The sequence below is a fragment of the Triturus cristatus genome, chromosome 5_2 (assembly GCF_964204655.1).
Source record: "Triturus cristatus chromosome 5_2, aTriCri1.1, whole genome shotgun sequence".
Classification (NCBI taxonomy): Eukaryota; Metazoa; Chordata; class Amphibia; order Caudata; family Salamandridae; genus Triturus; species Triturus cristatus.
The window spans coordinates 699,288,727-699,306,014 of record NC_140588.1 but is presented as its reverse complement, the minus strand read 5'-3'; the positions used below and the strand labels follow the sequence as shown (position 1 = coordinate 699,306,014).

At 43.0% G+C, this 17,288-nt stretch overlaps 1 protein-coding gene across 2 annotated transcripts in view; it reads right to left on the bottom strand.

Annotated features, from left to right (window-relative positions):
* UTP14A (UTP14A small subunit processome component) overlaps window positions 1–17,288 on the bottom strand; it is a 458,135-nt gene that overhangs the window by 158,595 nt on the left and 282,252 nt on the right. For both annotated transcript variants that reach the window (XM_085607771.1, XM_085607772.1), the window contains one exon: window positions 2,865–3,237. In XM_085607771.1, the coding sequence (XP_085463897.1) occupies window positions 2,865–3,237 (373 nt within the window). The remainder of the gene's footprint in view (window positions 1–2,864; window positions 3,238–17,288) is intronic.

The window sequence follows — 17,288 nt, the reverse complement described above, 5'->3', positions numbered from 1 at the left end:
GTTACTATGAAGCAATAAACTTGGAAAGTGGATTAATCATGGCGCTCCTCTTGGATTAAGGTTATATTGTGGAAAATAAATGACCCAGTGGCGGTGGGACTACTGAGAGTAGAGTGCGTTACAACCAACAGTAAAGTAATCCGCTTGTTGATTTGTTTGAGACTAAACAGTGAAAGCATTTGTGTCTGCTTACTGTTCACGAGTCTCAACTAGCTCCGGTTCTTGGGAGAGCAAGGTCAGAGTCTTCTGATGTTCATACTTTCCTTAGGAGTACAACAGTCTGTTTATTGGCTGCTGAGGTACTGCACCATTTGTTTGGGAAGAACTAGGTCTTAACCAATTAACTGCGGTGGATGAACTGTTCCTGCCCACCTCAGCAGTGCATTAAATGTGATTAGTTTGTCAATCACACTAAAAGAAAATCCTTCTGGTGCAAGCACCAAAAGTGTTTTCCTTTTGAAAAATAATATTGAGATGAGAGGACAGGCTTCTTTCATGTTCTTGGATTATTTTTTGCTTTGATCCATGTGGAGTACCATGTTTGGCAGACGTTTAGGAACACAGGATGGTAGGAATTTTGTGGATGCTCAGATTTTGGAGTTTTTCTACACAGAAATATGCCAAAGTTTGAAGATTACAGGGCCTTCTGGGCAGGAAAATGAAGTGGAATGCACTTACGTGCCACCTCCCTGGACTCTACTGGGTGTCTAGTCTTTGAAAGATCTCTGGGTTTAGTAGGTTTCCCTCCATTCCACCAGAGCCCAGGCTCAAATACCGCAGCTACCTAAATCCCATAATAGTTCATGGTGAAAACAATGTCTCCATACTGCGTTTTGGGGCTTTTCCTGTCGCAGGCACTAGGCCAAACCACATAAGAGGGGTGCTGTTTTTATCTGGAATCATGAGGTACACAGAATAGTTGAACATTTGTCATTATCAATTGAATTTCTCCACATTTTGGGTCATAATTTTAAGCCAGTGTGTAAGAAAACACATTTTGCAAAAGGCCTTCTGAAACACGATAGAATGGGTTTATTTTTTGGGGAAAATCATCAGCGATGTAGTACATAAATGTCCCCTTGCTGAATCTAGAATACGGTCTACTTTTCAGAAATGTATACATTTCCATGTTCCCCCTTGGATCTGACACCCGTTTTCACCATAAACTGCAAGTAGGTAGAAACCCCCAAAAAATGACAAAAAAATCTACCACTTATAAAAAAAAATTTGCTTTTTTTTTTTTTTTTTTTTTTATTCGGTTTGTTCCTGAAAGTTGGGAAGAGGGTGATCTAAGCATAGCAATAAAAATTATATGCCATTTCTAAGGAAAACACCCACATAAGCCTTCTTGCACAGCACATTTAAAAAAAGAAAGCACTATAGTTTGGCTATTTCCGTATTTCCAACAAACCCCAATATGTGGGGAAAAAAGAATACAAATTTGGCAAGAATACTTTTCGTGTAAAATAAATTAGGGATTAAGCTCAAATTACCCCAATCATCAAAAAAGGGTTTAGCACTAGTGGTTTAAAAGCCTCAGCAACTACAGGGGGTTAATTCTTTCCTGGAATCCAAGCGACTTTGATATTTATTAAGAGTAACTCGTCGAATTAGAAGCACTTGCCATAGATTTTTGTTTTTCCTTACATCTATGTTTTTAACGCATGTAACTTTGCTCCAGTAACTCATGTAACTCGTAACTATGCTCTGAAACAATGTTCGTCCTCGTGTAAAGCGCTCTGATACCTCCGGGTCTAGCCCGCGCTATATAAAACTTTTTAAAAAAAATAAATAGATGGACCTGTGCGTAATGCCGAGTGCCTTGAAGGTGGATAATTTGGCTTCTGAAAGTCAGTGAAGCGTTTAGATCACTGGTGCAGTGCATTCCAATGGGTGAAGCTGTAGGAGTAGTCAGCTTGCCGCATTTGAGATCTGCTGTGGAGGAGGATGGTCAAAGGATTCCTTGTTTCTTTCAGTCTGGAGGTTTTAGCAGACATTGTTATAAACTTGGTAACTTCCAAACAACTAAAAAGGAGTGAATGTATGTGGCAAAAAGGCTGTTTTGAAATAACAACTAGAGGCAGGGTGAAGCTGGAGAGGATCAAATATATAAATGTTTCAAAACTAAATTAAGCTAGATGAGTTAAAAATTTAAAATGTAATTCACATTCAGGCTAAAACAGTCTATCAATCAGAAGTTACAATTGTCAATTTTGTTGGGACATGAAAAATCATCTTTAAACTTGAGGTAGCAGTTCATTTGTAATCCTTTCTGTCAGAAACACACACTGTCTAGATCACAAATATGTCAAAGAGCCCCGCTATGAAGCAATGATTAAGGGCCCAAAGCGAATATACAATTTTGTCCAATATTCCACATGAAACTTGTAATGTCTGCCTGCTTGTTAACCGCATCTAGAAAAACAACTTGAATATAATTGTTTTTTATTAACATGATAGGATTAAAGTGTACCAATGATTAAAATGAGGCAAATACTCTGCTTTCATACATTGATTAGAGAGCAGCCTAACAATGTTCAGTTATCAATGAGCTACAATATCCCAAAAGAGATATCACACTGTCTATTTTGTGGCACATATGGTAACATACAAACGCCTTTAAATTAACGTGTTTACCCAGAGGTAAGAAATCTACTGAATAGGAATCAGAGTTTGTATGCTTTCATGGTGAAGGGTTTTAATCAGCTTTAGCTCCAGACTTGCCTATATCAGAGAATCCGTTAAATCATACAATACCGGATTGTTGTAAACACTTCAACTTTCCTTGAATATAATTGCCAACTGACCATGGAAAAAGAAACAGGACTGTTCGTTTCATCAAGGATTGACCCTTACTCTCTTACCAGTCTGTCCCTCCTTTGGTTGTTCAAATTGACCCTCCTGCTCCTTTCTCAGGCGTCTTATGTTATCAAATTCTTGCAGCAGCATTTCATCCTCTGATAATTCTTTTTCCTCCTCATCCTCACTCTTTATTCCTTCATCCAATGTAACAGGTGGTTGCTTGAACTCTTCTTGAGCCACAGTGTCTTTACCATCCCTACTAAGTTTCCCTGACATCCATGGATTGGGGCCCTCTTTGGTCATCTGCACCTCATTGACAAAGTCAGGAATGGTATCTTCCTCAGGTTCTCCCTCATCCTCACTTTCTGATACTATCTCTAGTTTTTTGGTCAATTCTTTATTCTTTTCGAGCTGTTCCTGCATCGCTTTACGCGCCTGACAACAAGAGAAAAGAAAAACGTTATCAACAGCAAGGTAAATATGTGATTCACATGACAATTTATTGAAAATGTAAACAGAGCGATTGGTAGCGCCATGATTTAGGACCTAGAAGAACAGTGGTAGAGTGACATAGCTTTACATCCATTACTTCAGGGACATTCAGAGGAGCTGAAAGTGCATTTGTAGAACAATTTGTCCCACCCACCTCAATTTGTACACCAAACTAAATCAAACATATGTAATCCAGCAGGGATGTATTGTTGATATTCAGGCTGTCATTTCTGAACCACAATTAAAAGTGTGCAATTGTAGGATATTTCCACAAAAGCCAGACTGATGACAATGGAGATGTTGTACTAATGTGTCTGTCATGCAAAATAGTGCAATTGTAGAAGGAGCAAAGCATTTTGTGCAATTGTTACACTGCAGATTAGCTTTGAAAATATCACACAACACACTAATGCACGTCATTTATAAAAATCAAACAGTATTTTTCATGCCGAAAGAGAAGTGAGACTGACTTTGGGTGTATAACTGCTGCATTTATCTTGAAAAGACAATCAAAATATCATCCTAAACTATTTATTTACATTGAAATAATTGCTCATTGTAGGACTATAAAGTACTTTCACAAAGCATTAAAATAAGTGTGCTATGCATACACTATAGGTGATCAAATAGCTTTAAAATAGATTAAATGCTTTTGGGTTAAGTATTCTTTCCACCTCACCCACAATCTCCCGCCACTCTTAATTAAGCATCTTTTTAGTACCAACTGTGCCCAGCATGATCCTAGGCTTAGCTTTCACCACCACCTCCAAACATATTGTCAGAATTTGGTGGAATGTGCTAAAATATATACGAAAAAGAAGGATATAAGCTTGCGAACAGCCATCCAAAACAATGTCACACCCATGTTGTGCATTGAATGATATATAAGCTATGAATCATAGTGATCATTTTCAAAGGATTGAGATGCTTGACCACTTAATGCTATAAATCAAGTGATATGAGTACAATGTAGTTATCCTCAATGTTTTATTAATATTTTGCAGCACTACTGATTCTATAATAAAAGCTGAACACCTGTTATTTTACCTGGTTGTGTTCACAGATGGTTTCAGGATATGTAAACTACATGGTGGTAGATTACACATTCCTTTCTGTGAGGTGATCCCCAGAGGGAAAGTATCAGCAACATTCACTGAGCTTCATCGGGTCAACAGCGTATAAATGGGCCTACGTTTAGTTCCTCAGGCAGGATATTTTGACATTAATAGGAGAAAGTGTCATATTGCCTCACATCCCATACTTGGCTATTGGATAATCAGTCACCTAAGGGCTGCTGATGGAACTGAAGGAGGGGGATGGGGATGATGGATGGATATGCCCACAGGATCAAATGGACGTTTAGGTACCGATTCCCAGATTAAAAAGTTACAAACTTTTTAAAATAATCATTGCCTATGCATATATTCGTCCAATACCAACTCAAATAACTGCACATTTTCTAGATACTACTTTGGCTTTCTTTAAGCAGTTTCCAACATAAAACAGACTTGATATAAATGCATCAGGGAAAGGTGGGTGGTACAAATAACCAGCAAGACAGCTCTGGCAGGATCTGAGTTTATCCCTGTACTAATCTACCTTATGAAGTAAGCCCAAAAAGAGGTGTAGGAAGCTGGCTCCTTATGCGTTATATCAATAACTTGATATACCGTGTAAAGAGTCCAGGGGTTCCCTTATGAGTGAGCAGGGCTTGCTATGCAATCCCAGAGTGCTTGGTTAAGGGGTAGTGTGGTCGAGCAGCTTCAGGCTTAACACAGAGGAGTGGAAGACATTTGAAAATACACACAACAATCAATAAATGACAATACAGCTCACGAAGCAGATCCACACCAATTAAAAATAGCAAGTATCTCTATATATGTTTAGGCATCAGAGAAAAATCGTTCAGGTGAGTACGTTTTAAAATATAAATCGTTTTCAGTTAAAAAAAAGAGGACACAGTGCAATGTTTGAGTTCTGCAATGTTATCATATGGAAACAGGTAAAGTACATTGACTTGCAGGACCAATCTCTAGGAGTTAAGACGAGTGGTGGGTAAGGTCCAAAGCAGCGCCAACAGTACACCACCAGCGGTACGGGAGCGGCCGGGTGCAAAATAGCATTGGAAGCCCAATAGGTTTCAATCGGGATCGATCACTGTAAAAGGAGGCTGCAGGTTCTGGCCAGGAAGCCAGTTGGGGTGAACCAACAGGGAGGTCCGAGGCTTGTGATGCCCGGGGATGTAGGGATACCTAAGTTGCTCTTCTCCACGGCCTGGGGGTGACGGATGCAGAGGTGTCTTTAGGCGTTGGGATTCTCTTACCAGGACACGTCGCATTCAAGGGGGCCTGCGTGCGGATGCTGCAGGGGTCGTCAGGGAGTCAACGATGGTGAGACTACGATGGACTGGAGCTCTGGAGGGCTGGGGAACCTTGTTGGCACCGGTGGCCCTCTTCAAGTCAGGCGGGAGGCGACAAGTGAAGTCGTGTCTGGTTTTAGCAGTTCCAGAGGCCTTTTTATTTTGGTGTTTCTGCAGGAAGCAGGAAACCGCTCCGCTGTTCTTTGGGAGGTCTTGGTCTTTAGTGAAGGCAGCCAGTCCTCCCAGCTTTTGGAGGCACACAGCTGCAGACAAGTCGCCTTTGGCACAGACCCAACATAGAACGGCAGACAGAACAGCAGGGCTGGAGCCAAGTCAGGTGTTCTCTTCAGTCTTCTGCTTTAGCGGCTCTTCGTATCCTCCTTCTTCGTAGGTCATCAGAATCTCCTTCTCTGGTGCTAGAGACTCTCCTAAATACTGAATTTAGGGTCGTTAGGGGAGTGTAGGGTAGTAGCCAATGGCCCACTGCATATCCTGTATGACTACTTCCTGTGGAAAGTGGGCATAATCCTGTCCCAGAATCACAATGTATATAATCTATGGCTACGTCCCCTTCACAGTAGCCCACCTTAGGGGTGGTGCTAGCCTGGAGGTGGCACACCTACCTGACTAGCCGTCTGTCCAGGTGCCGAGGGAACTCTGGACAGGGGTTAGCTACCTCTCTCTTGAGGGGGAGCCAGATACGCATTTCAAAGGCGGCATCTTCTTTGAAGCTCGCCGGCCAAAGGAGGCTAATCAGCAGGTCATCCTGTGGGAGGGGGTGTTACACCCTCTTCCTGGACAGGCTTTTGTTATAGGTCTCCTGAGAGCAAAGACTCTCACCCTAGGAGGTCAGAACAGTTTCTCGTGTGACTGACTGGCTGGCAGAAACCAGTCAGCAAGCACACCAGAGGATGGTAGGTTTTTAGGGGACACTTCTGAGATGCCCTCTGGGTGCATGTATTGGTAAATTCAACATGCCATCAGTGTGGGTTTCCCAATACGAGATGTTTGATACTAAACATCCCTATTTTCAGTGAAGCCATCATGTATCTGGAGAACTAGTTTTCACTAGTGTCCATCACATTTAAAATGGCTTTCCATGTCACTTGCACTGGCTGTTATGGAACTGACTAGCACAGGGGCATATCTGTGCATGCAGGTATGCCCTCACATTAAATAGGAAGCACCCTGCCCTAGGGCTATCAGGCCTGCTGTAAGGGTGACTTACGAGTATCACATGCAGTGGTAATAGACATAGCACACAGGGATGTGACATGTCGTGTTTTCACTTTTGCCTGCACCAAGACACGCAGCCTGCAATGGCAGTCTTGCATATGCTTGCTGAGGGGTCTCTTAGGTTGGCACAATTCGAGCTGCAGCCCTTTGGGACCCTCTTTAGTACCTCAGACCCAAAGTAACAGGGTACCATTTACCAGGGACTTACAGAGGGTGCTAAAGGTTTTGCCAATTGGGGAAACTATTGAACAGTTTTCAGAAAGACCTCTGGCCCTGGGGACCTAGTTAGCAGGAAGCCAGTGCACTTTCAGTCGCACTGTTTGAGTCGCTGCAGAACTGCCCTCTACTGTTGCTCACTATGAAAACAGCCTTTTTAGTGCCAATAACCTCTGCCAGGAGGGTGAGCGAACTGCAGGCACTGTCATCTCAGCCTCCTTACTGGACGGTCTTTCCAGATAAAGAAGTGCTCTGCACAAGGGCATCTTTTTTGCCTAAGGCGCTAACATTCTTTCACATGGGACAGTCGGTTACACTTCATATGCACCCTTCCAAGGGAGAGGAACGTCTCCGTTGTCTGGACCCAAAAAGAGCGTTCTCGTTCTACTTAAATTGAACCTATGAGTTTCGGGTGGATGACCAACTCTTTATAATGTATGTGGGTGAAGAGAAGGGGCGTGCTGTCTAAAAGAGGACTATATCCCACGGGGTATCCTCTGTATCAAAATCTGTTATGCCTTAGCGAAGAAGGATCCTCTTGAAGGGCTTAGAGCCCATTCCACCAGGGCAAATGCGGCAACCACGGCTCTTCAGCGTGGTGTCCCCATATTGGATATCTGCCAAGCAGCCACAAGGGCATCTCTGCACAAGTTTGTCAGACATTATTGCCTCACCTCCCAGGTTTGCAGGGAGGGCCTGTTTGGCCGCTCCGTCTTGAAAGATTTCCTAGTGTAAACTTTTCCTCAGTCCCCTCCTCCGGGGAAGGTATTGCTTGGGTATCTGTTCAAAGGTAAGGAATCTGTGGCTAGATGTCTCTATCAGATTACTTACCTTCGGTAACGCCTTATCAGGTAGAGACGTGATCTAGCCTCAGATTCCTTACTGACCCACCCACTCGCTGCGCACTGTGGAATAAATAGTCTTTAGTGTCAGGGCTGTTTCCCCTTCAGGGCCCTAGCGATCTGTTTTCACACACCATGGTCAGTCACTTCATGGCTCCCCGCTTCTGGCATGGAAAGTTGTGAAAAGTACTGAGGTCAGTGTGCCGGAGTGGCGGTTATATTGACAACACGGACGTCATGACTACGGCGGACACAACACCTTCGACGTCACGCAGAGTTGACCCACGCCATCTACCGGCACGCAGGGGTACTGCTATCAAAAATCTTACTGATCCCTGACGCCTGGAAGTTCAAAGGTAAGGAATCTGCGGCTAGATATCTCTATCAAATACATTATTTACCAGGCAAAAAGTGGGGTGACCATGTAAAAAAACAGGGGCACTTTCCTACAAGAGGTTACTGAAAACCCCTGTCAGTTTGGCTAGATGGACAAGTGTGGGTGGGGATGGGGATTGGGCAGTATCTGCAGGTAAGTACCAGGGAAATCCAATGGGGTTTCTGGATTTGTTTCAACTCCCTTCACACATGTATCAACTGAGACTGGTTACACAAGCATACAAACATTGATATTAGCGATGACGTCACAGATTATATCAAAACATACAGCACACCCGAAGTATGTTGGAGCAAATTCCAAAATAAAATCACTGAAGTCAAAAATGATTGCGCATATTCACCTTTGCTGACTTGCAATGCGATTAGAGCTGTACACCTATATTCATCCATTACAAAGACATTTAGATTTAGAAAAGACCAAAGTCAATTAAAGTGCTCAGTGGGTCAAGCATGACTGCTATTTGTTTAGACTAATTGTAGAATTCCTTCCATAACTTTTATTTGTTGCAATAGTTGCTCTAAGTGTGACAGGTAATGCCCAGATGTGGATTTAGTGCTCACTGTGTCACAGGACTTTAGCTATACCTCACTCAAGAGGCATAAGTAGATTGAAACTGTTCTGGGGTTGATCACGGTCTCAGCTGACGTGGACCTGGCCTGGCAGTTTGGGTTGGACTGTTCCTAGTAGATCAGGACCAAGGATGCTTTGCTTATGGCTGGTCTCGGTCTAAAGTGCCACAGTGTGTGAAAAACAATAGACTAGATATGGCAAGCAAATATCAGTGGCTGAGATTAATACAAGCATTCCTTTCATCGCTTTATTGCAGTGGGCTAATCCAGGAAGGGTGTGGAGTCCACAGCCTGGCCTACAGCCAAGCCCTTTCCTCAGTCCAAAAGACAAAGTGCTGAGGACCTAGATGACGACCAAGCCATCTGGCACCAAGTTTATGTTCATTATAAAACCATGCTTACTTTATGGATTAAAGACAACTGCCTGAAACTCAACACAGAAGTTCTGATCTTCAGCAGACACACCGCCCTCTGGAACGACTTGCAGTGGCCGGCAGAGCTCGGACCCAAGCCCAGGCCCTTAACCTCGGCATCATCCTCGACAGCAAACTCTCTATGAAACGTTAAAGCAATGCAGTTTCCTCAGCCTATTTCCACACGATCTGCATGCTCCGCAAAGTCTTCAAATGGCTCCCCATCAACACAAGGAAAACTGTGGCACAGACCCTCATGACCAGCAGACTTGACTATGGCAATGCCCTCTATGCAGGCACCACCAACAAACTCATGCAATGACTCCAGACAATCCGTAACACAGCAGCCAGACTGATCCTCAACCTGCCCAAGAAGAGATACTATTTCAAACTTTTAACCCATGCCTACAAAGCCATGAACAACCACGGACCAGTCTACATGAACTACGGCCTGCTCTTCCACTAACCAACCAGAAATTGACGGTCTGCACACCTAGCCTTCGCTCAGACTCCATGTATCTGCCACTGCTGCTCCGCAGGATGCTTTTTCTCCCACCTTGCCACCAAAGTCTGGAACACCCTGCCACTTCACCTCCACACCACACCCTCACTGACCCACTTCAGGAAGGGACTCAAGACCTGGCTCTTCGACTGATACCGGCAGCACAGCGCCTGGATACCCCCTAGGGTGATTAACTGCGCTATCCAAGTATGACTTGATTGACTTATTGATTCAGTGACTCTTCTTGGGATTCATGCTAAACATTTCATACAAGGTCGAACAGCATGGTGTACTGTTTTCTTGTGCCCGGTCAGCAACATCTAACGTTTTTTCTACATAACACGGTACTACAGCTGCAGTTTTCCAACACACTAGTTCTTGTCATATAAACCACGTCTCATGGGGCAGAGAGGAGAATTCCAACCGAGTGACCCTGCCTTGGTACGGAGGCAGCAGCCTTGAGAAGAAGGATTTCACACCTATGATGCGGACCACCTGACTACACACACCAGGTATGGGGTCTGGTGCTAATCCCAGATATCACTAATATATCCCTGTGCTCACATTGTGAGGGTAAGCTTGGGTAGATATATTAGTTTATTTATTTATTTTTATTTTGAAGGTTTTATATAGTGCAAACATGACCTTTTCAGGTATCAGAGCGCTTTACAAGGTCAGATATTTGAACAAAAGAAGCATTGAGGGACATAATTATGTTCGATAAAAACCAACAGTCGATTTACGAGTAATATACATTGTTCATGTGAATTTAGACACGAGAAGAGATTTCACATTTTTTTTTAAAGATGCAGTAGAGGGGTTCAGTCTGGTTTCTGGGGGCAGTGCATTCCAAATCCTAGGAGCAATCCCCGAGAAGGCATGGTTGTACGTTTTCTTCTTGGCAAATCGTTGTTGTTTCAACAGAAGGTTACGGGAGCTCCTGGAGGATCTGTTGCCACAAGAAAAGCACCGATTTCTGGGCCAGATAACTCTGAGTGTTGTGATGTATGGACTTGTGCGTCATACATTCGATTTTTTATTGATTTCTGGCTTCGAAAGGTAGCCAGTAAGAGCTCTAAGGTCGGGGGAGATGTGACACTTTCTTTTGGAGCCTGTGATGAGTCTTGCTGCTGCGTTGATTGATCCTCTTAGAGGGGCCGTCATAGATCTGGGAATCTAGCAAAGAGAAACTCCCATATTTCGCTCTTGGAATTACTAGCGCTTGAACTGCCAGTTTGAAGTCATTTGCGGGAAGGAAGGGTTTACATTTTCTCAAGGTGTTCATCTGGAAGTTTGCTCCTTTTGTTGCGGCACTAATGTGTCTCTGCATGTTTAGATTTCTGTAAAGAGCTACTCCCTGCGATTTCGCTGAGTCGATAATAAGAGGTTGGCAATTGAGTGCTGTTAGATGTTTCAGCCATTCTTGAATGATGGTAGATTGGTTGGGAGGAACGATTAGTAGGAATTCAGTTTTGAGGGTGTTGAGTTTCAGATGGCTTTCGGCCAGCCAGGTCTGTGTTTTTTGTAATGTTAAGTTGAGAGATTTGATATACTCAAGAGAGTGGATCTTTAAATAGATTTGTATATCATCTGCATACATGTGATAATGGACGTTTGAGGAGCTGCGAATTTCGGTGAGCGGTTCCATGAATAGGTTGGAAAGTGTAGGAGAGAGGGATGATCCCTGCGGGACTCCTAAAGTGACTGAAACAGACTTGGACAAGGATTGGTTAACCTTGAATCTTTGTGATATGTTTTAGAGGAAAGAGGTGAACCAATTTAGACCTTACCCAGATAAACCCATTCTATGTTTCAGGAGATCTAGTAAATTGTTGTGTTTGACGGTGTCAAAGACCGAAGATAGGTCGAGCAAGATTACCAAACAGGTTTCGTTTTGGTCTAGGATTTTTAGTGTCATCTACTATGTGGGTCATGGCCGATTCAGTACTGTGCCCTGCACGGAAGCCGGATTGGTATTGGTTGAGCAGGTTGAAATGGTATATGTGGTTACCAAGTTGTATGCGAACACTTTTCTAAGAGTTTGGCCAGAGTTGGGATGTTGGATATTGGGCGGTAATTATTTAAGTCCATGAGGTCAGCCGTTGGCTTCTTTAGGATGGGGATACCTGCCCAGATTTAAGGATTTCTGGGATGATTCCTTGAAGTAAAGAGGTATTTATAATCTTGGTCCCTAGTGGCAGTAACAGTGATATGAAGTCTTTTAGGTAATTTGCGGGAAGAGAGTCTGTGAAGTGGTTGGAGGGGTTCAAAGCCATGAGCGCCTTTAATATTGCATCTTCACTGTAAGTTTTGAAGGAGGACCATGAGGCGTTATTTTTTTGGTCGAACTTTGGTGAGCATACGATTGTCGTTCCTGGATGGGGAGATGAAATGTCCATGTGAGTGTCAGTATGAGTTATTCAGTCGTTAAGCAGTTCCATCTTTAAGTTTTCTGTCTTCTTTGTGAAAAAGGAGGCAAATTCTTCACAGTTGGGTAGTGTGCCTGGATTAGCTTGGGGTGGGGGTGAGGTATGCCATTAGACTGTGTTATGATTAGTTCAAATAGTTTTTTGGGGTCGGTTCTTGGCTTGGTCTAATTGATTACTGAAAAAGGCTGCTCTTGATCGTCTGATCTTTCTATAGTAGGAGTTTCACGTGTTTTTTAGCAGCTTGAGGTGGTCAGGGGATGGTGCTGATCTCCATCAGCGTTCAATTAATCTTAGGGATCGTCTGTCCTCATTGAATCTACCATCGAACCATGGTTTTGAGTCTTTTGTGGAGACTCTCTTCACTTGTAAGGGAGCGGCTGTGTCTAATACCATGGTCATGGGGTTAAAGCAGTGGTTAGTCAGAGCTTGAACATCGGAGAGGCCATCAGGGGAAAGCAGGAGGTTGGCAATAGAGGTTGTGATTAAGTCGGCACCTGCATTTTTAGATTCCGCTTCCATATTTTAGTTCTTGTGGGTTGTGCAGAGTATAAGTTTACTGATTCATTGATGAGGAATGTGATGATGTGGTGGTCAGACCAATCACAGGGGAGGATCGTTTCAAGCTGAATGGATTCAGCATTGGAAATGACCAAATCTAGGATTGAGCCTTTGTTGTGTGTGTGGCTGTTACAGATTTGGGTGAGGTCAAGGTTAGAAAGGAAAGCTTTCAGGCTACGGACCGCAGAATCATTAAGGTCATTCCAATGGAGACTGAGGTCTCCGAAGAATATTTGAGTATTTTGTTGTCCAGAATTTGTTGTTACGATATCCATGAGATGCTCGATGAAGGTGATCTTATTACTTGGCGGGTGGTAGAATGTGTGCAGTGAACACACTGGTTTGTTACTTGGGATGACTAAACAGAGGTATTCACATGAGGATAATACCGGTGAGGGTGAGCGGTCCACTGAGAGAGTGCTCCGATGTATGCAAGCAATAACGCCTCCTGGCCTATCAGTTCTGTCTAATCTGGTGATATCATGGTTTGGGGGTACCAGTACGTAGAGGATAGGCATAGACGATTCATTTAACCATGTTTCGGTCAAAATTAGGAGGTCAGGTTCATGAGTGAGTATGAGGTCCACTATGTATGCCGCATGTCTTGAGGCAGATCTACAGTTTAGAAGTATACATTTGAGATGTGCCTTGATGGGGGTTGGGGAGAGGGTCATCCTAGAGTCCTGATCAAGTCGTTTGATTTTGGGTTGATGTAGAGTCAGGTCATGTAGGATTTGGAGGTCATCTTTAACTTGTTGCAATGAAAGTAAGATTTCATCAAGTCTGGGGTCTGGTGCGGGTAGTGTGGTTATTGTTTGGACTGTGGGTAAGGGAGGTGTGGTTGGGACTTGGATGTGGATTGACGTGAAAACGTAATTTGGTTTGTCGTATTGAAGTCTGCCTGGGTGGCTATCAGGAGGGGGTGAGGGTGGAATAGCGGAAGGCGAAGAAGCGGTCATGGTCGGGTTGTTCATTGTTTACAGCCTGCTAGTAACGTGGATTACATTTCTCAGCTGAATATGTTTGCTAATCGCAGCACACTTGCTTCAAAATAGGCTACGATAGTTTCTATAAATATATTGTAAACTTCCTTCATGTGTTTTCTTGTTTACTCTGGACATGCAGGAGTGAGAACGTAAGGGTATGATCTGTTTCCACGGTACCCATGAGGACTAGAAGTACATGTTTTAGGTTTGCTTAAATCATCTGTTACTCTAAAAAAAAGATAGGAGTTTAGGTGAGGTACTGTGAGCTAGTCAGATCTGGGCCTACAGGTACTGACACAGTAGAGAGACAGTCTCTAGATTCTGCAGTCCTGGTCTCCCAAGGCACAGTTCTCCAAAGGCACAGTTCTGCTTCCCAGCAGAATCCCTGCAACATGGCACCACCAACGATGGTCTGGTACTTATTCAGGAAGGCTCCTGAGTAGTGCTTGTGTGTGTCCATAGTACCCTCACAACTACCACCGGAGACGTCCGAGGTGTTGGGGACATATCCTCTACAGTATTTTTAGAAAGTACCTAATTTTTTCTGTTGGTTGTTCATACATATTTGTATTTGGACTTTGTTTCTATTACTGTTTTTCTAATACCGCTGCCATAGCCTATACCAATTGCAGACCTGCAGTCTTAGCACATGTAATTTTGCATGGCCTTGGCGCTAAAGGCGGTGACTTTATCTTCGTGGTCTTAGCCCACGACGGCTATCGCTTAGAAGTCTTTTACTCTTGGGTCAATTTTACAGCTGTGGATGCTAGTACAGGCATATTTCATAAATACACTAATGCAATCCCACCGCAATGATACAGAGCATATTTGCTCTTGAAAATTCCATTTTCATATTAGGAACATCAAAATTGGTTCTGAGGCGCCATCACACATGTACTTGCACTAGTACGCATGGGTCCCCTTAGTAATGAGGGGGCCACCTGCCAGCAATAGTTGGCTATACACCATACCCAAGGTCTCAATGATAATGAGCTATAACATTTGTACAATGGTATATTTAGACTAAATAGACACTTTACTAAGTATGTTTCGTGCACCTTGTTGGTTGTTCCAGGAAGGGCCAGCCTGGCAGGGCAAACTCAGTTGGCTGCTGTGTCAACCATAAGCCCTGTAATTGCTCATTCAATTATGGATAAAATTCCCACAAACTGTGAAGAAATTCCTTTTTGGATTGCCAAAACAATTGATCACATTGAAGCCATGTTTCCCCTTATAGGACCACAAGACGAGCACAGAACATGGACTATGTGCTTACCTCTTGGGATGGTTCCCATAATAAGTCACTGCATCACTTTGGGCAGTCTTTGCAGCTCTCTATACCATAACAAATGGTACCCAGTCTATGTCAGTCTTGCGAGAGGTGTTAAAACAAAAACAGAACGAACACAGAGCAGCTGATGCCCTGGATTTGGAGATAAAACGAATAGAACACATTCCCGTAGTCTCTACAATGATTCTGTCGAACATTAAAGGCAAAGTGCCTTCTCTGGCTATACGCCAGCGGCTCGCGCAGGTTGCACAGCTAAATCAGGAACATGAGCTGCCTATAATTAATGCTGAAGTACATACTTTTATTGGATGCATTAATTTGGGAACCAGACACAATAAACCACAATTTGGCAAACCTAGCTTCGACAAGGATACTGCCAAATGGACATAAATGTGATTTAACGGGCTAGGGGGTCGATCTCAAATCTTGGGAACTGGGTTAGAGTCTCGGCAATGACGCTCAACATCCTGTGTTTCTGGGCAAATCACTTAATTTACCCGTACCTAGCAAAAATGAATGCGTCCTTGTGTAACGAAACTGGTGTTCATATAAAGTGCTCTGATACCAGATACCTTCGGGTCAAATGTGCGCTATATAAAACTCATAAAAGAAAATGGTTGTTATGCTAATTGTTTTTTAATTCCACACAGGGGGATAAGACGAGCAGACCCGACCCTCGTTATTCCCATTCCCAACACTCCGGTACTGTTACCACGTATTCGGTAGGGAAATTGTGCCACCAAATGGTTAGAACATTTGACACTGTCTGCAGTAAAACAACACCTTTCCCTCCTTTCGGAAGACATTGACCCATCTGATTTTCTATTGGGTCCCAAGTCTCTGCTTTCAAAAAGATTTATTTATGCTACATATAATTAAGTTTGGAAACCATCATGGATGGAAGCTGTTTCACATTTAAGACAAACTTATTAAAAAAATTTGGATAAGGTACTTGCTGTTGTCGATAATAGTATTGATACGTTGTCTTCTCGCATTTACAGCTTGAATACCATTGTATCGTCTGTTATCAATATTATGCAAAGTGACAGGTCTTCATTATACCAGGTGCAAAGTCAGCTGTGATCTATCATGCAATTTAGTTGGATACTTCAGGTTCTCAAAAGTGGCTGTGCGTCATGGCGTTACCTTAATTCTATGCAGCTATTCTTTCCTTTCAACCTGATTTGTAAACAACGGCTCATTGCCAAGAAATAACTTTCACAATATTACTTGAGAAGTAATAACAGCTAACATTCACAATAGCAGAGATACACTAAGCAGTGTGGCTGACATATGGCATAATATATTTGCTAATTTCAACATTCCAGTTCATAGCTTGCATGAAACATTTTCCAGTGGGTAGATATGAAGTGTCGTACGGCTTGTACCTTGTGCAGTAAAACTGTGTGTTTGTTGGACAACATAAATGTCAGGATAGTGTCAGACTGATTTCATACACACCCTCAGGATATGTTGGCCTGTTTAACTGCTAGCCCACAGTGCACCATCTGCACCCCTAATCTTACAGGGTAACAAATGTGTGCATCCTCTGAACATGACAAACCAGATCGCCTAAGAAAATCGTGATAACAGATCTAGACACTTTCGTTTAGACTCTTGGGTATACCAAAAGAATTACACAACAAATACTCAGCACGGCGTTTCAATATTTACTGAAGCATTGTGATTCTTGTAAGAAATGTGTGTGCTGGAATAATTAGTAAAATGATTAGAGAAATTAGCATTAAAACAGTGAAAAGGATGAACATTTCCCCCATTGTACTAAGTACTGTGTATATTGTACTCCTACCTAGCCCTCCCTAATCAAGACTTGCCTAAGGAGAGTGATCTGACAAATCCCAGCAACGGTAGACTAACTTCCCATTACCTGTGGGTGTCACCAGGCAGTCAGTCTTGGTGTAAAGCTGTCAGTAAACAGGAATCAGCGGAGGTGGAATTCTGGTATTTAGTGACCTCGCAGTGAGCGGAGTGCTACTCTGCTTCAACAAGGAAGTGGTTGTGTATTTATAATTACACCCATGTTGTATAGAATTGTTGCCTTACGGACAATAACAAAAGTCATTTTGTGCAGTGAACTTTATCCCTTCTACGGACTGTTCAAGGTGTCGTTCTAGTGTGCACACGAAGTAAAATGTAAGCAATGACGGTTCAAAGAATGTTTCTTGCATTGTCATG